The sequence below is a fragment of the Panthera uncia genome, assembly GCF_023721935.1.
Source record: "Panthera uncia isolate 11264 chromosome A1 unlocalized genomic scaffold, Puncia_PCG_1.0 HiC_scaffold_17, whole genome shotgun sequence".
Classification (NCBI taxonomy): Eukaryota; Metazoa; Chordata; class Mammalia; order Carnivora; family Felidae; genus Panthera; species Panthera uncia.
Window position 1 is genome coordinate 88569335 of NW_026057577.1, and position 23605 is coordinate 88592939.

Consider the following 23605-nt stretch of genomic DNA (forward strand, 5'->3'; position numbering starts at 1 on the left):
GATGTCTAGCACATTCCTGGCTTCTACCCATGATGTTAGTAGCACCTATGCAAGTTGTGACAATAAGAAAGGTCTCTGGATATTGCCATATGGTCCCTCGGTTGGGGGGAGTGGAAATTGACCTCAGTTGAAGTGGGACTATATTTGAGGGCAGTAAAGAAGCTGAAGGTCAGGAGAATAAGACAGGCAGTTGCAAATCTTAGAGAAGAAAATGTCAACTCAGTACTCAGGTATAAGGAGAGAGTTCCAGCACAGGCAGATGCTTTAGTTGGACATCCCTGCAGCCTTCATGTGGCCTTTGAGGGCCTGAATTTTCTAGGCAAAAACAGACAATTCAGAAACAAAGACAGATGCCATAGGAAAATTGTGAGATTCCAAGATCAGCAACTGTGGTGGAGAAATTCACCTTCTCTACCCCCCTGGGATCCTGTGCCCCATCTAGCACCAGCCAGGATGCACCAAGGGTGCCAGGATCTCAGAATGCTCTCTCCATCTTTGGGAATGTGTGTTTCATTGTCAACCAGAAAGTCTTCCACTAACCCCTTTGGAGAAGAAAACTGCTCAAAAAAATGTCTCTGTCTAGTTTCAGCAACTCCATTAACTCCCACAGAAGCACATCCTCTAATGACAATTAACTCTTCCTTTAATAAGCAATGATATTAATCCTCTATGGACACATTTGTTTTTTCTTTAAAAAAAAAAAAAAAAGACTTAAGGGGCGCCTGGGTGGCTCAGTCGGTTAAGCGTCCGACTTCGGCTCAGGTCATGATCTCGCGGTCCGTGAGTTCCAGCCCCGCGTCGGGCTCTGTGCTGACAGCTCAGAGCCTGGAGCCTGTTTCAGATTCTGTGTCTCCCTCTCTCTCTGACGCTCCCCCGTTCATGCTTTGTCTCTCTCTGTCTCAAAAATAAATAAACGTTAAAAAAATTTTTTTTTAATTAAAAAAAAGACTTAAGAGATGTCTACTTTTCTACACTGACCATGAAGGAGTATTAGGATTCAAAATTACTCTCCCACTGTAAATAACTTGAAAACTGGACAAAATATGTGCTAACATTGTTTTTAGATATTGACAAGAGAGCACAGAACTGTGATCCCTGGAAGAAGAGAAACAAACAAGTTAAGCCCTATGATTTTCACACTTTCTACCTAAAGGAATTTCTAAACTGCTGAGTAGGAAAGGGGAACTCAAACAGAGCCCGTTGGTCTCAAGAGTCAAGGGGACAGAGATAAGAGTTTGGGGAGGTTGAAGTAGCTAGGATTTATAGGGCACAGTACTGGAAAGGAGGGAGATAGGTAGAGAAAGTATTCCAGAAATATGCAGAGAAGTTGGCCTTGAATCTTTAGCTAAATACCAATCTGCTTGTGATGATGTGATCTTATATGTAAAAAACCCTAAAGTTACACACACACACACACACACACACACACACACACTGTTAGAACTAATAAATGAATTCAACAAAGTAGCAGGATACAAAGTCAACACACAAGTTTCAGTTGTATTTCTTTACACTAACAATGAACAATCTGAAAAAGAAATTAAGAAAACAGTTCCACTTATAATAGCATCAAAAAGAATAAAATACTTGGGAATTAACTTAACCAAGAAAGTGAAAGACTTATACAATGAAAAATACAAAACATTGCTGGGGCGCCTGGGTGTCTCAGTTGGTTAAGCATCCAACTCTTGATTTAAGCTCAGGTCATGATCTCAAGGCTTCGTGGGATATTTGCTGATATTAATATTGTTAAAATTTTTTAAAATTTTGAGAGAGACCGAAACAACCTGAGTGGGGCAGGGGCAGAGAGAGAGAATCCCAAGCAGGCTCTGCGCTGCCAGCACAGAACCCTACGCAGGGCTCGAACTCAGGAAACCTCGAGATCATGACCTGGGCTGAAACCAAGCGTCGGACACTTAACCGACTGAGCCACCCCCTCACGCTGATTTGAAGCCTGGCAACTTGGGCCCAATTTACAGGGCACTAAGTATATAATTGGAAAAGAAAAGAGTGAAGGTGCCTCATTTCAAAACTGAATTCCAATATCTAAGTCAGACAAAATCAACCCACATTTCTGCTAAGGGTTTATTCAAAGAGGTGAACTACGGCTCTCTGGCAGCTAGCCAGCCAAGTTGGCCTATTGCCCTGGGTACTGAACACAGCTTTGTTTCTGGATTTAGGGTCAGGCTTATTTTCCAATTGTTAGGCACGACTGTGAGTGCATGGGAGACTGTGGACTCCAAGGTGCCTTTGCCAGGTAGCCAATCCATTTAAACCAGTGAACCCGTGTTCACCTAGTCCTTCCACCTTTGCCTCATCTCTGCAGGTGCTGTACAGGTTTTCACTAATTCACAGCTCTCCACCTTCCTCCTTCCCTCTCCGGGGTGACCGGACAACTCCTGGTGGTCATTGCTTCCCAGGAGAAGTGAGGATAAAGTTGGAAAAACTCAATCAGATCTAGAGCAGAGTGCCAAAACACAGTTGGGGGAGGCTTCAGCGAGCCAGAAAGGGAAAATCACTTTAAACATAAAGTCACATTTAATGGATGGCGAAAGAATACCAGGCAAGCACTGATCATAAGCAAGCTGGAATGGCTATATTAATATCAGACCAAACAGATTTCAGAATAAGGAGTATTACCAACAACAAGAAAGATCTTATCATCACAGTAAAGGAGTAAATTTATGAGAAGATCTTACAATCCGAACTGTATATGTACCTAATAACAGTCTCAAAATACTGAGAAAGCAAAAACTGGTAGAACTGAAAGGAGGAAAAGACAAATCCACAATTACTGTTGGCCATTCCTTCTTTCTCAGTAATCAATAGAACAACTATAAAGCAAATCAGTAGGGATACAGAAGGCAAACACTACCCACCACCTTGACTTAAATAATGTAAAATACTGCACTTCAAAAGTGCAGAATACATATTTTTTAAAAGCACACATGATAGACTCTATGCTGGGTCATAAAACAAGCCTCCTAAAGCCTCAAATTATTAAAATTATGTAAAATATATGCACTGTAAAGCTCTCAAACATTTGTAAGTTAAACAACACACTTCTAAATGACTAAGTCAAAGAAAAATTCATCATGGAAATTAAAACTTACTTTCACTTAAATTAAAATTAAAATATTTCAATTAAAATACATAGATCTAGGGGCGCCTGGGTGGCGCAGTCGGTTAAGCGTCCGACTTCAGCCAGGTCACGATCTCGCGGTCCGTGAGTTCGAGCCCCGCGTCAGGCTCTGGGCTGATGGCTCGGAGCCTGGAGCCTGTTTCCGATTCTGTGTCTCCCTCTCTCTCTGCCCCTCCCCCGTTCATGCTCTGTCTCTCTCTGTCCCAAAAATAAATAAAAAACGTTGAAAAAAAAATTTTTAAAAAAAAATAAAATAAAATAAAATACATAGATCTAAGTTTGTGAGATGCACCTGCAGTTTGACAGTTTTAGCATTCGTGTTTGAGTCTACGATCCATTTCAAGATAATTTACGTGTGCAATGTGAGATGAGGATTGAAGTTCATTTTTTTCTATATGATATCCACTTGTTCAAGTTTTATAGGTCACCAATAAGAAAACAGTCCAGAGGCGCCTGGGTGGCTCAGTCAGTTAAGCAACTGACTTCAGGTCATGATCTCGCATTCCGTGGGTTTGAGCCCCGCGTTGTGCTCTGTGCTGCCAGCTCAGAGCCTGGAGTCCACTTTGAATTCTGTGTCTCCCTCTCTCTCTGCTCCTCCCCCACTTGCAGTCTGTCTCTCTCTCAAAAATAAATAAACATCAAAAAATATTTTTTTAAAAAAGACTATGTAAATTATATGTCATTTCTCAAACTTTCACCTATTCATTCATTATAGCATCTATCGATTTTTGCATGATTCAGGTATTGTAATAGTTGCCAAATGATAATTTTCTAGCATTGTCATTCCTTATGCATTTATTAGTTGGCTTTCTACTACAAAGAAAACGTTTGTTTGTTTCAGTCTACATGGGTTCACAGACTCTTATTTTATCCCATGGACTGTGATACTTTGCTATCATTATTTCTTTTAGTGCTCAAATGGTCCAAGATTGGATCAGTGGGAGCCCCTTCAAGCTGGCTCCTGGTTTTTATCTCCTCATCATCTTTCTTGCTTTCTGGCACAACAAAATGTTCTAGGCTTAAGAATAAGCCATTTCTAGGGGTGCCTGGGTGGCTCAGTCGGTAAGCGTCTGACTTCAGCACAGGTCATGATCTCGTGGTTCGTGAGTTCGAGCCCCGCATCCGGCTCTAGGCTGACAGCTCAGAGCCTGGAGTCGCTTCGGATTCTGTGTCTCCCTCTCTCTCTGCTCCTCCCCCACTCACACTCTGTCTCTCTCTCAAAAATAAATAAACATTAAAAAAAAAGAATAAGCCATTTCTAGGGATGCTTGGATGGCTCAATTGGTTAAACATACAACTCTTGATTTTAGCTTAGGTCACGATCTCACAGTTCGTGAGTTCAAGCTCCGCATCGGGCTCCACACTGACAGTGCGGAGCCTGCTTGGGATTCTCTCTCTCCTTCCCTCTCTGCCTCTCCCATGCTCCCTCTCTCTCTCAGAATAAATAAACTTAGAAAATATTTATTAAAAAAAAAAAAAGAAGCCATCTCAACAAGTACTCCTGGTACCTTTGAGTGGAAGATGAAGAAACCAAGATTTGTGTGCCAGGTTTGATCATCATAATGGCTACAATTTCTTCTCCTCCTCCACCTTCATCTTTATCTTCTTTTTTACACAACCACAGAACTATTATAACATCAAAAAAGTTTCTCCCCAAATTCCTCAATGTCAGCTGTTTGCTAGTGGGTATTCAAATTTTCCCAATTGTCCCATGAGTATCTTTTTATTGTGCGTTCGCTCACTTAGGATCCAAACAAGGTCAACACCTTGCAAATATGTACAGCACATGTACAAATGTGGAGGTGATAACAAAGTACAATAATGAAATTTTAATTGTTTAACGCAGTAAATGCCACGGGGCCCATCCCCCAGACTCAATACTTAGCAGCATTTGGCCAAACTTGTTTCATCCACACCCCTTCCACTGTCCTGTGCTTTAATTCTTTTAAAGCAAAGTTCACATGTCTTATCAATCCATCCATAAGTACTTCTCTAAAAGAGAAGGAATTCTTTTCTCTCTTTCAATAGAACCACAATATGGTTATTACAGCATAAAAAAATTTAACAATATCAATATCAGCAAATATCCAGTCAATAGTCAAATTTTCATGATTGCCTTATAAATTTTTTTGCAGTTGGCTTGTTAGAATCAGGATCCAAACAATGTCTCCACATTGCATTTATTTATGCTTAGGTCTGTTTGAAAAATCAATTTTATGAGGTCAAATTTATAATTGATAAAGTACATCCGGGTTAAGTGTACAGCTCCCTGAGTTTTGACAGATATGTATACCTATGTAACTACCAGCACACTCCAGATATGAAACATCCTTTACCCTAAAAAATGCTCTTGTGCCCCTTCTCAGTCAATTTACAACCCCTTGCCCAGGCAGCTACTGCCTTCTGTTACCACAGATTACTTTTTTTAAAAAAAAAAATTTATTTGTTTTTGGCAGAGCGCAAGTAGGGGAGGTGGATTTTTGGACGCTCAACTGACTGAGCCACACAGGCACCCCAAAATTTGCATAGTTTTAATATACCTATCCACAGGATCTTTATTAATTATAAAAGGAAAAATAGTTTTGCAGTGGAGAAACCTGACAGATACTACCTTAACCAAATGATCAATGTTAATATCACCAGTACCTGGACAAAAGCACATAATGTGCTTCCTGATATGATGCACTGAGAAGTCAGCATCACATCCACGCTAATCCTGCCAAAAATGTTGAAGCTAACTCTAACCATGAAGAAACATAAGACAACTCAAGTTGGAGGACCAAATAACTGGCTAGTAATCTTCAAGACATCAGTGTCATGAAAGGCAAAGAGAGGAACTGGTCCAGATTAAAATAGATCAAACAGATAACAATGCAATGCATAATCTGAGATTTTCTTTTCCTCTATTATCGAGGCATTTGGTAAAATCTAAGTTATGTCAATTAGATAATGGTATTATATCAGTATTAATATCTAGATTTTTATAATTATAATGTGGTTATGTAAATAAATGTCCTTATTTTTAGGAAAACAATGAAATATTTAGGGATAAAGGGGGCATCAGCTCTGCGATTTACTCTCCAATAGTAGGGGGAAGCAAAAAGGATGAAGGCAATGTGATGAAATGTTACCATTTGGGGAATCTCGATGAGAGGCAGGTGGGAATTATTTACAACTTTCTGTAAGTCTGAAATTATGTCAAAATAAAAAGTTGGAAAAAGGGGGGAAAAAGCCTTGAAAGTCAACCCAACCAATCCAAACAAAACAAAAAAGAAATTATTCGTGGGAATGTAAAATGCTGCAACTGCTATGGAAACCATTATGGCAGTTCCTTAAAAAATTAAAATCGGGGTACCTGGCTGGCTCAGTCAGCAGAGGATGTGATTCTTGATCTATTCTTATGTTTACTTGAAAATTTCTCTTAAAAAAAGTTTTAAGAATTTCTCCACTTTAGACTTCATAAATTGAAATTTAGATTCTGTGAGATTGCCTCATATGTTTACTCAACTTTATTGATTTCTTTTGACTTTTATTGAGTTTCACAATTGAGTGGAGAATTAGAAAAGTAGGGTTGCCTTAAAAAGTCTACAAAGATGTACATGGGGGCATCAAGGTACCAGGAAGCTCCAGCACATAAAAATGCTACATGGTTCAAAATATGACTTTAGTAATGATTTTTGGGACGCTTGTTTGGCTCAGTAGGTTAAGCGTCTGTTTTCAGCTCAGGTCATGATCTCACAGTTCATGGGACCGAGCCCCGGGGTGCGTAGGCTGCTTGGGATTCTCTCTCTCCCTCTCTCTCTGCCCCTCCTCCCCGCTCTCAAAATACGTAAACGTTTTTTTAAGAAGGAAAGGGAAAAAAGTCTTAAAAATAATGATTTTTAATATTAATGTAGAACAAGGAAGAGTAAGGTACAAGATCATTCTGTTGCAGAATAATCTAGACCAGTAACTTGTATAACTGTAAGCATGGAGCTAAAGGCTGCTGGCGGCTAAATTAGGAGGGTCAAGAAGGAAGGAGGAATCTCTGCATTGGATTTTGCACATGAATATGCTATGTAGTGTTGCCTACATTACTGACTGAGGTCTCTAGGAATCAAAGAAGAATAGCCTGCTGAGGTCACAATGAACACAATGTTCATAGCTCTTCTCTAGCCACAAAACCTGCAGTGGACATTTATGGGCTGGTTTGTTAAACTAGCAAACTTTCTAGGTCTTCACAGCACCTGAGCCTGGGGTTAGGGGAATAAGAGACATATGACGGCGGAGTAGTGTGCTTGGATTGGGTTGTGCAGGAACTTAAGTTTTTTTCTTTTTTACACTCCTTATAAACAACTATATTCTCATTATACGATTGAGGCCTACATCGAAATATTACTGAGCGAGAGAGAAATTCCCCTTCACCCTAACTCTGCTTCTACTCGCCACCCATTAGGGAACCACTACTCACAGTTTAGGGCGCATCTTTTCTTTCTCTTTTCCAGTTCATAGTTGACTTTCAAGTGTCAAATCAGAAAGAGAAAAATCCCAATGTCCAAATCTGATGGTGGTTCTCTGAGTCTCCCAGGGAGAGTTTTAAAGGTGTTTATATGTTTAATGTTTAAATGTCAGAGCACCTCACATGTGATGCTGTGATGGGCCATTTATCATCTATTGGTCTCATAGACTGTAATCTCTCCCTGGCCAAAGCTGGCTTTTTCTGCCACATTTTGGTGCCCTGGTGCTTGGCCAAGTGCTGGCAGGGAGGAGGCAGAGACTGTTTATTGAGGGTGGAGGGTTGGACCAGTGGCAGGACGCCTGGATAAATTAGGTCTGCCGTTCTTAGTCAGTTTCACACTTAAGGGACATTTAAGGGACCCAGCCTGTAAAGTAGAGGCCCAGTCAGGTCATCCAAACTCTGGCAGTCTGAGCTGAAGCCACCTTAAATGAAGAGAGATGCATAAGATATGTACTTTAGCAACAAGGCTTAGTGGGGAATGCTCTGGACTTGCAGGAAGGATGCAAGAAGCGGTGGGACGTAGGGTCTACATCTCCAAGCCTCCTTTTCCTCCTCTTATAGAGCGGGACTCTCATAATAATGGGATTCATAATATCTGCCCAGTTTAGGTGAAGAATCCGCAGAATGACTCAGGAGGAAGGTCTGCGCAGCCACTACCCGCCCGCCCCCCGCCCCGGTGCTCCCCAGGCCGGGGTTGCCTGCCTGAGATGGATAAATAGGTCTTTCTCAGACCAGTTCATACTGAAGAACATTTAAGGGGCCAGGTCCCTAAGTAGGGGCCCAGCCGGGCGATGCAAACTCTGGCGGTCGGAGCTGTTCATACCCCGGCCGCTTTGCCCGGTCCGCTTGCTTCTAGACCGGCCGGGCCTGTCCTGTGCCTCGTCCTGGTGTCCCCGCAAAGAGCAATGCCAGCCGGGAGCGGGAGCGCTGCCGGGGCCTCCTGGCCCCTGGGGCTGCACCACCGTCCTGCTGCCGCCCTCCTGTGGCCGCTGCGAGGCGACCTCCGGCCGCGCTGCGGGCCCCCTCCCACGGCCGGTGACATCACCGCATTCCCGTCCCGGCTCCTCCCGCCTGCAGCTGCAGTGACAGGCGAGCCGGGCCCGGTGGCGGAGAGGAAGTGCGGGGCCGCCGCGCCGCGCCGAGCCAGTCCCAGCCGAGGCCGGCTCCCGGGCGGCTCGGGTGACAGTGTCGCGGCCGCCGGGCGCAGCGCCGGGCACGCGCCGGGCAGAGCCGAGCGCCAGGCGGACGCTTCAGCAGAGACGCGGGGAAAATGGCTGATGACTTTGGCTTCTTCTCGTCGTCGGAGAGCGGGGCGCCCGAGGCGGCGGAGGAGGACCCGGCTGCTGCCTTCCTGGCCCAGCAGGAGAGTGAGATCGCGGGCATAGAGAATGACGAGGGCTTCGGGGCACCTGCCGGCAGCCATGCGGCCCTCTCCCAGCTGGGACCTGCGAGTGGGGGTGAGTCAGTATAGGGGCCCGGGAACTGGGGACGCCTGGGGCTCGCACCCGGGTACCTGGCCTCGCAGACCCGGCCTCCGGGCCCTGCGGTGGAGAGAAAAGGGCCTGCTGTGGCCAGCCAGGAGCAGGCCTAGGGTTGAGAGGGACCTGGTAGATATGGGGAGGAATCTTATTGGATTCTGAGGCCCTGCCTGGCGGCTGTGGACCTGGTGGCTCCACGGACAGGAATTTGTCATGACATTTCATCCCAGGGCCAGCTCCACCACTGCCTGGCTCTGGAATCCAACATAACCTGGCCCTGAGAGTCCCTTCTGAACCTCCCCCCTTGGCTGGTTGTCCCAGACTCCCAGCTAAGCCCTGCAGGTGTGGGCAGAACCACAGACCTCCCAGCTCCTCAGTCCTAGCTCTTGCCTACAGCTGGCAAAAGCAGAGGACGCTCAGTGCACCAAGAACTCACAAACCTCTCCTGGGGACCACCTGCCATCCTGCAGCCACTGGGTTAGCCACTTTACTTACATTTAGTCATTTCCTATGCATTATTAAACCCATTTCAGAGATGGCAAAACTGAGGCTCAAAAGGTACACCACTGAAACAACTAGTAAGTGGCAGTGAGGATTTAAACCTGTTTCTGTCAGACTCTAAGCCCTCTCCACCTGACCACACTGTCTTCCATATGCCTGGCTCTGAGTTAGACACCAAGGTGGGGGTAGGGGCACAAAGGGCTTCAGTCAGATGTGGTGCTAGCCTCCTGGGGGTTTCTAACTGTCTATTAATGGTTTTCCATGGTGGTCCAGGGCTACTGTGGTTAGCTTTAGAATCAGGGTCCAGGGTCTGGTCCCTTTGATAGCGTGTTTATCAATGATACTCCTGTTCTGGTTCTGGCTGGAAAGAACAGTTTCTTAAAATATTTAACTAAAAAGTAGATACCTTCATGGGTGCCTCCAAAACAGCCTGTGCTTCTTGTTAATGTTTTCATTTTGGTTGGGGTTTATGGGCCTGTTGGAATCAGTGGTAGCTTACATAATTAAAAAAAAAAATGTTCCTTATCGTCATATTTGTTTTTATTCAACCTTTACTGAGTGCCTACTGTGTGCCAGGACCACTGGGGATATAGAAATGAATAGGACAGTTTCTGTGGCTGTAGGAGCTTGAAGCATCTCAGTACCCCATTGATAAAAGAAATGAAACAAGCCTTTTGTAACATCTAAGAAACTGGAGGCCCAGAGAGCCTGAGTGTCTTGCCCAAAGTCTCACAGCCATGAGTGACAGATCTGAGAATTGATCCTAACCCTCCCAACTTTGGGCCCCACACTCTTTCAAATGATGTGGCCGTCACCCTAGGAGGTAATGGGATGGAGGGGTGGCTTTGTGACCCAGCCAGGCCAAGAGTGGAGTCTTCTCAAACAGCAGCTCCTAGCACCTCATCATGGATGCTCACACATTCCAGGGAACTCCTAGGAAATGCCTGCCTATAGTCATGCACCAGTATTCATTAGTCCACACCTCCTCCTTGAAACCACCAGTTTTTTCAATCTGGCTTGGCCTGCGGGAGGCCCTGCTGAGAAGAGCTGTTATCAGAACCCTCTGAGAGAGAAGGGCAGGTAGAAACTAGGCTAAGGACAGCCAGAGGCATCTGGGAGTTGAGCAGGTTGTGGCCTATCCCAGGACAGTGGGGCTCCAGGGGCTTACAGCCTGGATGAGAGGTTCCCTTTGTGGCAGGAGTGGGGTACAGTTTGACCCCAGACTGGAGGTAGCAGGGAGAAAAGCAGAGACATGGCCCTCTGAAGGCCTTCCAGACTCATACTTGCTGAAGCTGCAAATGTTCAGCTGCCCTCCTAAGTGGGACCTGAAGATCAGGGAGGTAATATGGGATGATGGCTCAGTAGGTGGCCAGACAGCATGGAGTTGATCTGACCTTCCTAGGCCTAGATGGTGCTGAGCAAGTAATCTTTCCTAACCAGCGATAGTGCCAGAAGCTAGGATAGGATGGAGAAAAAGTGCCTTGGCCTGTTGGGAGCTGGAGGAAGCTGGCTTCCGGAGCTGCCACCAATCAACACTTCTGTGGCTGTTCTCTTAGATGTTGCCACTGTGCTGACTGCCCTGCCGTTGGACTCCCTGTTACCCCTGGGGAAAGAGGTATCCGATGTAGGCCTGCGCCTCAGCCACATTGAGCCTCTCCTCTGGGGCTGGATCTGTGGCCAGCCTGAGCAATGGACACTTTGTTTCCATTCATCAGCCTTGGGTAGGGCCCCAGAAGGTTTACATTTTCACACCCAGATTTCTGAGCCCTGGCCTGGCTCTGCCCCTGACTTGCCCAGTCAGTTCCTGGCAAGCCTATTTCCCCTGCTGGGCCTCAGTAAGCTCCCAGGAATGTTCTGGACCCTGTCTGCCCTTGTTCCAAAAGGGGTCAGGAATCTGAGGGAAGCAACACCCACAGGGTTATCTGTGGGACTCATATCTGCTGCGCTTCTAGTCTGCAGGCCTCTGACTATGGACATATGATTATAAATGTGCAATAATCAGAAAGCATTATGGGAACAGATACTCAATTCTGTGTGTGGGTGTGTGTGGATTCTCGAAGAGCCTGAAATTTCATCTCCAGAGGAGCAGTCAGGGGACTGAGAAACTGAGGCAGAGACTTTTGAAAGGCCAAGGTAGGCACAAGGACTGTGGACCAGGGACCTGAGACTGGTCTGGTCAGAGTGGGGTGGGGCCTCCAGAAAGGCCAAGTGTACAGACTGACATAATCATGAATGTACCCTGATAGCATTAGGCCCTGGTAGAGGAGATGTCCCAGGAGAAGCCCCTACACAGAAGATGCTGCCACTAAAACTCCATCAGCTCCCTGCTGACTGAGGGATGAGGCCACCTACATAGGAGAAGCCCTAGCTGAATGGGTAGGAATGACAGCTGACATAGTTGGTCAGAAGCAATCACTGTTTGAAAATAGTCAATTATAATGTATATCAACCAGGGATTATTTCCATAAGGTTAAGTATCCCTCCCTTCAGTCCCCAGGCTGAAATCACTGTGGTTCCTGCTTACAGGAACTGTAAGCTAGCTGGCTGGTAAAGGGGTACTTGTCTGTCTGTGGGAAGCTGGTGTGGCCTCCTGTGGCTCTTTGGCAGGAGGCATCACAGTTTCTGAGATGCCTTAGGCAGACCTTGCAGGTAGCAGTGGGCCCAAAAGAGCAATTCACCTTCCATTTAGCTGGCACTCGCTGCTCAACTGTTCACCCATTCTGTGCAGGAACCCTTAGGAGCTGAACACGATACAGAGACTGGCTTGAGAAGGGAGTGCATGACCCTTGGAAGGTCACAAATAACTGCATAAGAGTGTGGGGGATGCTATACAATATTCTGTGATATCCCAGAGCTGGAACCTTCCATCAGTGTCTAGGGAAGTAGGGGAAGTGATAGAGGGCTTCCCAAAGGAGGTGACTTGTGAGCTGGGCCTTGGAGAATGGCTCCAGAGAGCATTCTTTAGAGAGAGAAGCAGGAAGAAAGGCATGGGGTGCAGACTGCTGTGTTTGGAGAAGGAGGAAACCAGAATAGGTTTCGTGAGAGGGACTGGTGGGAAGTGAGGCAGGGAAGTAAGTGGGCAGGGCCAGAATGTAGAGATTCTCACGTACTATGGTCTGAGGTTTGACGTACTCATTCAACAAATATTTATTGAGCCTCTAGTATGTGCCAGGCACAGTTTTATTTTATTTTATTTATTTTTATTTATTATTATTTTTTTAGTGTTTATTTATTTTTGAGACAGAGACAGAGCCTGAGCGGGAGAGGGGCAGAGAGAGAGGGAGGCATAGATTCTGAAGCAAGCTTCAGACTCCGAGCTGTCAGCACAGAGCCCGATGCGGGGCTTGAACTCACAAACCCGCGAGATCATGACCTGAGCTGAAGTTGGACGCTTAACCGACCGAGTCACCCAGACGCCCCGCCACACACTGTGTTAGATGCTGGGTCCCAGCAGTGGACAAAACAAAGTCCCTGCCCTCATGAGGGTCCATTCAAGTGGGGAAGGTACATAATAGGCACATGCACAAAAAAGCCTATCAGGCTGAGGGGTAAGTAGAGAAATACTGCAGGGGCAGGAGGGAGCGGTGCCAGAGGGGTAAATGTCCGGGGTGGTCAGGGAAGGCCTCTAATAAGACAACATTTGGGCAGAGGCTGAAGAGAGATAAGGGAACAGCCTGTGTGGCTATGGGTAGGAAGCCCTTCCAGGCAGAGGGAACAGTCCCAAAGGCAGGAGCAGGCCCTACAGGCCACTGCAGTTCATGAGAGGTGGATATTTTTTCTGGTTTGTTTTTATTATATTTTTAATCAGAAGAGTGACATAGGTAAGTGTATGCTTTACAAAACATCAACCCTGACAGATGGTTTGAAAGAGGGTTGGGAGAGTGTGACACTGGAGTCAGGGAGGCCTGTGAGTGGACAAAAGCCATCCATTCTTTTTCTGATATGTTTTATTCGTGTTTATTTAACACACGTCTCTGAACTCTTACTGTGCCCACCTCTGGAGAAGACAGTGGGGAGGAGAAAGGACACAAGTATGGCCCTCTAGGTGTTTGCCACTAACAGGGCAGATAGAGCGGACAAGGGGCAGAGGGCAGAGGGCAAATTTGAGGGTCACTGTTGCAGCAAAAGCCACAGGAATTTGTGACTAATCAGCTGTCAGGGAAAGGGACCAGGAGGAGTCATTGTTGAGGGCAAAAGAAAATCCTTTTGGGAGGAGTGGAAGGAGGAAAAATAGGCCAGGTGCTGCCTGGTGGGGGCTGCAGTTCCTGCTCTTCCAGGTGGAGCAGTTGCTCAAGGCATCGCAGGGACAGGCAGGGACACGCTGGGCCCCTCTTCCTTAGCTCTCACAGACACCGCCCTGAGCCTACAGCACCTCTATCTCCTCACCAAGCACAGGCTCCACAGGCAATCAGGCCATTCCTAGCCATGGCCGAGGGTGAAGTCATCTCAGGTAGGTGAGGGGCTATTACTGGCTGGGTGGCTCTTGGCAATCATAAGCCTCTCTGGGCCTCAGTTTGAGTATCTGTAAAATGGGTTGATAGCGTCATCACAAAGTTGTGGTGACAATCAAATGTGATAATGGCTGTGAGAAGGATTTGTGAACAGTCATGGATGGAGCCCAACTTATTTATGCATCCAGTATGTCTACGTGGGGAGGGGGTGTTAACACACACATGGGCATAGGCAGAGGATGGCTCAGGGAGCTAATGTAGAACCATTCTGTGCTTGCTTTAAGCTGAGCTATGAATAATGCCATTTCTTTGTTCTCTTTCTAGCTGGTTCTGAGGACATGGGGACCACCATCAATGGAGATGTGTTTCAGGTAAGCAAGATTCTGTGTTAGTCGTGGTAGGGACCAACAGCCTGGGTCTCAAAAACTTATGGTCCCATCATCAGAAGGATTAAGGCTGCAAGTTATTCTGGTCATTATGTCTGATGCATTGGGATGGGGAATATAGATGAGGGTTTTGACATGTTTTCTTCCTTCCTTCCTTCCTTCCTTCCTCCCTCCCTCCCTCCCTCCCTCCCTCCTTCCCTTCCTTCCTTTCTTCCTTCCTTCCTTCCTTCCTTCCTTCCTTCCTCCCTCCCTTCCCCCCTTCCCATTGTGTAGGGGAAGGGAGTGAAGAATCAGAACCACTAGAGACAGGGATTGATGGTGCGTGGCCTCAGGTTGCCCATGGTGATGTCCATCAGGGAGAGAGAGATAAAGTGGCCCACAGTGGCACAGATGCACACTGGGCCCTGCACACATGTGTACCATGGATGGGAGGTTGAACTGACCATCTCTAACATGTCTGAGCATTTTAAGTGGGCAGATCTTTGATCCACTGATTCTACTTCTTAGAATTTTCCCTAAGGAGGGGTGCCTGGGTGGCTCAGTCAGTTAAGCATCTGACTTCGGCTCAGGTCATGATCTCACGGTCTGTGGGTTCGAGCCCCATGTCGGGCTCTGTGCTGACGGCTCAGACCCTGGAGCCTGTTTCAGATTCTGTGTCTCCCTGTCTCTCTGCCCCTCTCCCGCTCACACTCTGCCTCTCTCTCTCTCAAAACATAAATAAACATTAAAAAAATTAAAAAAAAAATTTCCCTAAGGAAAGAATTGGACAAGGACTCCCATACTCCCAGATGTTTGCACGATTATTTATTTTTTTAATGTTTATTTATTTTTTGAGAGAGAAAGACAGAGAACAGAGACAGAGACAGAGCATGAGTGAGGGAGGGGCAGAGAAAGAGGAAGACACAGAATCCAACACAGAGCCCGACATGGGGTTTGAACCCACGAACTGTGAGATCATGACCTGAGCCAAAGTCGGATGCTTAACTGACTGAGCTACCCAGGTGCCCCTGCAGGACTGTTTATAAGAGCAGACAAACTATATGGTGAGCATAGCATAACATATACGTAAGTTGAATTCCTAAATTGTACACCTGAAACTAATGTAACATTGTATGTCAACTACACTCAAATAAAAAGTTAAAAAAAAAAAAAAAAAAAACAAACTGGAAACAACCTGAGTGTCCAGCATCAAAGGACTGAGTAGGTAAACTGGAAAACCGTGCTGTTGTTTAAAAGAGCAATCAGAGCTTTCTGTATTGACATGAAAAGAGGCCCACAATATATTAAGTGGAAAAGCCCGTTGCAGAATAATATGCACAGTATGGTCCAGGTTTTTACTGTAGAAATCTGTTTGCACAGAATATCTGAAAGGATGTGTACCAACTGTTAACAATGCTTAACAGTGGTTAGTCCCAAGGTTGGGCGTGAGATAAGAAAAAGGCTTTCACTTTCACTGGATTGTTTTAAAATTCCTCATAGTAGTCTTATAACACACACACACACACACACACACACACACACACCACCTTTTTCTAGTTAGACTGCCCTCTGTACTTGCCTACTGCCTCCCCTCATTTGTACACAAATCGGTTTAAGAGTCCGTAGACTGGGAGAACTTGGACCACAAATGGCATCCCCAGGACCCCCACAGTTGCAACAGTCCCTCCCCACCCATGCTTAGTTGAGGTAAAGTCTTTGCTGGATGAGGCTTAATTCTCACTGGCTGGGTCAAAGAGCCTTGACCCCTGGGGCTGCAGCTTCAGGATCTCCTGAGCCCCACCCTATTGAAGAGCTAACCTCCCAAATCCTCAGTGGGGAATAAACAATACTTTCTTATGTAAGAGGGATGGGCTGGTACCTTACACAAGGAACCTAGCCAAGTCCCATTTCTGGAAAATTACTCAACTATCGGCGAGCTAGAAAAGTCAGGCTCTAGGACTTTAGGAACTTTGTGTCCCTTCCGGCCTGAGAGCTCCAAGTAAGCAGCATTTATTCCTGTACAGTTTGGTAGGTCATAGAGTTCAGGCGGCCCCTGTCCTGGGCACACTCAAAAGGACTTCACTTGACCCAAAAGGTCTGTGTCCTAAAGTGGACCTGGAGCTGGAGATATACTTAGGACCACAGAAATACTTAGAACACTATGAGCAAGATAATTTTCCCTTTCGGGGTGCCTGGGTGGCTCAGTCAGTTAAGCGTCTGACTTTGGCTCAGGTCATGATCTTGCAGTCCATGAGTTCGAGCCCCGAGACAGGCTCTGTGCTGACAGCTCAGAGCCTGGAGCCTGCTTCGGATTCTGTGTCTCCCTCTCTCTCTGCCCCTCCCCCACTCACACTCTGTCTGTCTCTCTCCTTCAAAAATAAATAAACATTAAAATTTTTTTTTTTTTTAATAAAGAAATGCCAATGCTTAGGGGCACCTGGGTGGGTCATTCAGTTAAGCGTCTGACTTTGGCTCAGGTCATGATCTCACAGTTTGTGGGTTCGAGCCCTGCATTGGGCTCTGTGTTGACAGCTCAGAGCCTGGAGCCTGCTTCAGATTCTGTGTCTCCCTCTCACTCTGCCCCTCCCCCACTCATGCTCTGTCTCTCAAAAGTAAATAAACATTGAAAGAAAATTAAATTAAATTAAAAAAAAGATAATTTTCCCTTTCTATAGGTTAGGATCTTGAGGTCTTCTCCTTTCCTGGCCCCCCAGACTTACTTTCTATTCCCCATAGGGAACCCCAGGGCTCCTTCCCTGTCCCAATGGGAACTCTTATTCTCACTGCTAATAATCCAGGTGTGTTTATGTGTAAATCATTTCACTCCATGCCATTCTAGAACCATTACGGAGAGGGGAGGGGTCATGGATGAGATGAGTCACTCAGGAACCTAGTGGCAAAACTGTTCTCCTAGATCTCCTGCCCCTGATCTGGTGCCCTTTGTCCCACCCCCTTGTGCTGGAACTGGCTGGCTGCAGCCCCCGAATCTTAGGTAGAAAGCCCATGCAGACTTTTTGAGGATTGAGCATAGACCAGGGTCTGGTTTGTGCTGTGGAAGGAGGACAGGGGGAAGCCTTGCTTGTACATGCCCAACACTGTCAAGTGTCCTGGGCAGAGCTTTCTTACTACATTTCTTATTCTTTCCTGGCAGCCTCCGGACCACAAGGGGGTCCAGCTATAAACCTGGTCTTCAAGGCGTAAGGATAAGTCTGCCCACACCTATTCCAGTTCCATCTAGCGCCGCCAGGGACAGGATAGAAGGTCCCTGCAGGACTCCCCCCTCCTGCACAAACTCTCTCTCCCCCCATTCACTGCCATCATCCCCCTTTGAGCTACTTAGAGGAATCAATGGCTCAGCTTAGCTTAGCTTTAGATGGACAATCCCAAAGACGGATATGCTTCATCCTCCTGACTGTCTCCAGAGTCACAGCACATCCTCGGCCAGCCTGACCCGGGGAGGCTCTCATAGTGATGTCCAGCAGAGAGGTCTCTCAGGAGAGGGGCGCTGGGCAACTGGACCAAGATAAGCCTGGCCCTGACTATGGCTTCCTGCTTTTTGGTCCTGGCCATTCTTGCCCCCTTCTCTGTTGAGCTTGGGGGTGCTCAGAGCATTCCTGCAGCCACTGGGAAGCCCACCTGAGCTGCCAGCCTGCAGCTGACCCGATTTCCTCTCTGGGACACTCAAGTGGTTAAAGAGGAGCCCTGCTGTGGCCCCCAACCTCGCTGCTCACTGGCAGGGGTTGGGAAAATAAGTCCACAGAGCAGCCAGAGAAGAGGAGCCAGTAAACAACTTCCCAGGACTCAGTGTGCTGGCAGCACTGTGGTGCTCTTCCTGGACATGGTGCAACATGGGCCAGCATGCACAGGGCCTGCTTGGCCCCAGCAGTGAGCCACACAGCCCTGCTGGCCCCCACACATGCACATCCTCTCCAGGTTACAAGGGGCCCACGGCAGTTATCCCATGTGGGCCCTGCTTCACACTCCGAGTGGGATGTCGCCACTCCCATTCATTATCTATTTATATTTTTAAGAAAGTTTATTGATTTTGAGAGAGAGTGTGTGTGTGCATGCGAGCAGAGGAGGGGCAGAGAAGGAAGGAGAGAGAGAGAATCCCAAACAGGCTCCACGCTGTCAATGCAGAGCCCAATGCGGGGCTTGGACCCGTGAGCCCTGAGATCATGACCCGAGGCAAGATCGAGGGTTGGATGTTTAACCGACTGAGCCACCCAGGTACCCTTCGGGGTGACGTTTGTAAAGGCAAATCGACCAGCTGTTGTCCTCTTCAAAGAAGCTTGCTTGTAATGGAGGACAGAGACCCAGAGAGGAGTGATGCTAGTGCAGGATGGTAAGGCTCAGATACAGGGGTGGTATGAAGAGCTAGGAATCCAAGGGGCACCTGGGTGGCTCAGTCGGTTAAGCGTCTGACTTTGGTTCAGATCATGATCTCAAGGTTCCTGAGTTTGGGCCTCCATCAGGCTCTGTGCTGACAGCTCAGAACCTGGAGCTCGCTTCGGATTCTGTGTCTCCCTCTCTCTCTGCCCCTCTCCTGCTCACTCTCTGTCTCTGTCTCTCTCTCAAAAAATAATTTTTAAAAATTAAAAAAAAAAAGCAAGGATTTTGAGTTCTTAACAGTGTGTCAGGCATCACCCAAGAGCTTTACATGTAAGCTCATTTCATCCTCCCGACACCCCTATGATGTAGGTTCTGTCATTATTCCCATTTTACAGACCAAGAGGAGGATGCACCGAGAGGTTTAATAGCTTGCTCTAGTTAGACAGCTGTGAAAAGCTGGGACTTGAACCAGGCCAGGTGCTGCACTGAATCAGGGAGTACAATAGAGAGGGGATGCTGGAGGTGGGTTTCCAGGCTGCCCGGGGGCATGTGGTGGTCTTGGCTGATAGGAAAGTGTGTGCAAAGTACAGAGGGTGAGGCAGTCTGTGTGGGCCTTGCCCGGAGCCTGGGGCCTGCTGCAGACAGGTGTGTGGGTGTGAGAGAGATGGGGGATGGGCCGGGGGGGGGGGTCACTTGGAGGAGTGGGCGTAGTCTCTAATCTTGGGCAAGTAGACTTATCTGAGAGACCGAGTAAGCGTGTCACAAATCACGTGACACAGAAGTGACTTTGGTCCCTGCTGCTATGTGGCCAGTAAGTTCACACACACCCAGGAATTCAGTTGGAATCTCAGCTCCACCAGTTCCCAGCTGGGTGACCTTGGGACTCTAGAGCTAGAATTTCTCTACCTGTAAAACACCGATCATAAAATCCATCGTGTAGTGTTGTAAAGATCAAAGAGAACTGTTTAATTGTGATTTCTCTGTAAGTTTTAAAGCACTATAACCTGGGAATCTTAATTTTAGGGCAGGTTTTATGGAGATGGTGGGCCTGAAGGACACCACTGTTACACAATTCCTGCTCAAGAGACCCTTCTCCAGCCCACACCCCCCACCCTTTCTCCTCCCATGCCTGGCAGCATCAATGTACCCAGAGTTTCCCAAAGGCACTGGCCCCACAAGGTCCTCAACGCTGTTGGCTCTGGTCTGAAATGACCTTTCCATGTCTCTTCCCATCCTGCTATACCCCCAGGCTAAAATGGCTGTGTCCTCTCTTGACCCCTCTCTTTACCTGACCTGTGTTATAGTGCATAGCCCAGCCATGGTCCTCATTTGTGAGGGACTCTCCATGCCAGACTCCCTAAGGGAATGGGTTGTCTTCTCCATCCCTGTCCCCAAGCCCAAGCATATGATAATTCATTCAATGAATGTTCTAGAAATCCTGCAGCGGGCCTTCCCTGTTTTAGGTACTCTACAGAGGTAGGCTTGGGACTCACTTACTTGATTGGGGCAGGTGGGAGACAGATTGTAAACACGTAAACAAACAAATCATTTCAGATGGCAAGTAGTGCCATGAGGACCATGAAACCCGGCACCTGAATAAACACATATACACAAAAGTAACTGCAGTTGTCTGCAGATGGGACATTCTGTAAGATTGGGCAGGAGGCCTGGTGGCCTGGCCTCAGGACAGTCTTTTTCCAAAGGGGGCAGGGTGGGGCTCACTCAGCATTAGTGATCAACTTGTGTTCTCCAGATTAGGGCCCTTGGGTGTGGTGAGAGACTGTCTAAATTGAAGTGTAATGCTGTGCTGGAAAGAGGAATAGGGCAGTGTTCCAACTGTCCCACCCAAGGCTGGGCCTGAGCCCAGGGAGGTGCCAGGCTACATACCCTGCTCTGGGCCTGCCCTTCCCTCTCCCCCCAGACAGCTGGAGACTGCAGCCCTCCTGTTCCCCGCTGTGTGCTCCTTCACCCTGGCTGCCCACACCCCTTTGGACAAGCGTTTACCCAGCACTTCCTCTGATCTGGGCACATCAGGCTCCAGGGATATTTATCCATGCAGCCACTGCTTATTGAGCACTGATGTGTGCCAAGGACAGTGGGGAGCACTCCTGGACAGAGGGCGCCCCAGACACTGTCTTGTGGGCAGAAGACATTAAACACCAAAGTTCCTGACAGTTTTGATGAGTGCTTGAAGGAAGAGCACAGGGAGCGATGGAAGGATGGAACAGGGAACCAGAGGCTATAAATAAGGTCCAGCTTTGCCCACCAGGACCTCCTGGTTCAGCGGGGAGACTCTTGTGTAGAAGGTGAAGGCCATGATAGAGCACAGAGAAGAAGGGGTGTGAAATCTGCCAAGGGGGTGGATATCCCAGAGCTGGTGACTTCAGAGCTGGAAACTCGTGGGATGGAACAAGATTTCATCAGCTGGAGAAGGGAGGGGAGACAATTGCAGCTAAAGCAGGAGACAGAGGCGGGGCTGCAGAACTGTGTGGGGTGTGTGCAGACTGGAATGTGTAGGACCAGCAGAGTGCCAGAGGAGGAGGCAGGAGATGGGGCTGGACTGGAAAAGGTTTCTGGCTTTGCGAGACCAGAGGGGAACCACATCCTTGCTGGGCTGAGCTCTCAGCCCCAGCACTTGGGAGTCCCTAGCTCAGGCAGGCAGCACAGGGAAGTGGGCAGAGCCCTGGCCTGGGAGTCAGAAGCCTGGATGCCTGCCACTACAGCATGCCATCTTTCCTGGCCTCAATTTCCTCCCCTATAAAATGAGAATGAATAATTATGATAATTATGATAATTCTACCATTCATTGAGCCATCACCCCATGCCAGGCACTCTTCTTCTTCTTCTTCTTTTAAGTTTATTTATTTATTTTGAGAGAGACAGAGAGAGTGCAAGTGAGGGAGGGGCAGAGAGAGAAGAAGAGTGGGGGAATCCCAAGCAGGCTCGGCACAGTCAGTGCGCAGAGCCCAATGCAGGGCTCAAACTCACAAAACCATGAGATCATGACCTGAACTGAGATCAAGAGTCAGGCACTCAACTGACTGAGCCACCCAGGCGCTCCCAGGCACTCTTCTAAATGTCTTACAAATACTGTCACGTCAAATGCTCACAACAGCTCTTAGAAGTAGTTTTATTATTGTTCTCAGTTTCAGATGAAAAAACAGGCCCAGCAAGGCTTATACCACTGTGCAGTCTTAGCCATGGCCATCCTGCCTATCTCAGCGCTGCCTGTTCACTTAGCAGATGCTAATTGAGTATCTTCTGTGTGTCAGGCACTGTGCTGGGCACAGAGGACAGGGTGATGAGCAGGCTAGGCAAGGACCCTACTGTCACGAAGGTGACATTCTGATGGAGAAGGCAGACAATGGACAAGCAAACATAAAGTGAGACTTTTTTCAGACTGTGTAAGTGCTAGTGGGTGAATAAGATTGTAATAGAGAGACTTTAATAATAGTAACACAAGGGACTCACTGCGCCAAGAAGTGTTCAAAATCTTTTCCATTTTTTACTATATATTCTTAAAATATTTACTGATTAGAGAGAGAGAGAAAGAGAGGGCAAACGCAGGGGAGGGGCAGAAAGAGAGGGAGAGAGAGAATCCCAAGCAGGCTCCACACTGTTTTCTTAGAGCCTGATGCAGGGCTTGATCTCACGAACCATGAGATCACGACCTGAGCCGAAATCAAGAGTTGGACACTCAACCGATTGAGCCACCTAGGTTCCTCCAAATCCTTTACATTTTAAAACTGATTTCAACCTTACATCAGTGTTAAGGTGGATAGTCTTACTGAGCCTTCTTCATGATGAGGAAAGTGAGGCACAGGGAGGCTGAGTAACTTTCCCAGGGTCCCCCAGTGGGAAGATTGCTGGCAAAGGGCACAGCAAGTATAGAGGCAGGGTCTAGTCATAGTCACCAGAGGCAGCAGGAGGGAGATTGTTGGGGACTGCTGGGAAATCCAGATGCAGGGGGTGTCTTGGCAGTGAGGCAGCAGAGACAAAGGGGTAGGTGCACGAGCTGTGCATGCTGTGTATTTGTGCCCTAGGAGGCTAACGGTCCAGCAGACGGCTATGCGGCGATTGCCCAGGCTGACAGACTGACTCAGGAACCTGAGAGCATCCGCAAGTGGAGAGAGGAGCAGAGGAAACGGCTGCAGGAACTGGGTAAGGGCCAGGCTGAGGTTCGGAGCAGCTCCAGCTGGGTTGACTGTTTGGGATATGGTGGGGGGTGGGGAATCCTTAGGATAGAGGACCCCCTTCCCCCTGCACTGCCTTAATATGGGTATTGGGTGAGGTTGGGCCCTGAGGCTGCCTGCCAAGGGCCAAGGGGAGAAGCAGCCAGGGCAGCTGTGCTCTCACATTCTTACAAGAAAGCTGCCACTTATTCTCCTGTTGGGATCGCAGATGCTGCCTCCAAGGTGACAGAACAGGAGTGGCGGGAGAAAGCCAAAAAGGACCTGGAGGAGTGGAACCAGCGCCAGAGTGAACAAGTCGAGAAGAACAAGATCAACAACCGGTGAGAGGAGCTATGGGCACATGAGGGCAGCTATAGAAATTTGAGGAGGCCGTGGGGATCTGAGGGGACTATAGGGACATGAGGGGACTGTGGGGACATAAGGGGGCTGTGGGGACATGAGGGGACTGTGGGGACATGAAGGGATTGTGGGGACATGAGGGGACTGTGGAGACATGAAGGGACTGTGGGGACACGGGTCTGTGAGGACACGAGGGGACTATGGGTACATGAGGGGACTGTGGGTACATGAGGGGACTGTGGGGATATGAGGGGGCTGTGGGGACACGAGGGGACTGTGGGGATACAAGGGGACTGTGGGGACATG

The 23605-nt window shown here is 47.7% G+C and overlaps 1 protein-coding gene across 2 annotated transcripts in view; it reads left to right on the forward strand.

Annotated features, from left to right (window-relative positions):
* The first annotated feature begins 8709 nt into the window (after positions 1 to 8709).
* CLTB (clathrin light chain B) overlaps positions 8710 to 23605 on the forward strand; it is a 20652-nt gene continuing 5756 nt past the window's right edge. The window contains exons 1-4 of one of the 2 annotated variants that reach the window (XM_049648648.1): positions 8710 to 9097; positions 14395 to 14441; positions 22811 to 22928; positions 23169 to 23280. In XM_049648648.1, the coding sequence (XP_049504605.1) occupies positions 8911 to 9097; positions 14395 to 14441; positions 22811 to 22928; positions 23169 to 23280 (464 nt within the window). In that variant the 5' untranslated portion in view covers positions 8710 to 8910. The remainder of the gene's footprint in view (positions 9098 to 14394; positions 14442 to 22810; positions 22929 to 23168; positions 23281 to 23605) is intronic. The other variant, XM_049648650.1, reaches the window with a different exon arrangement.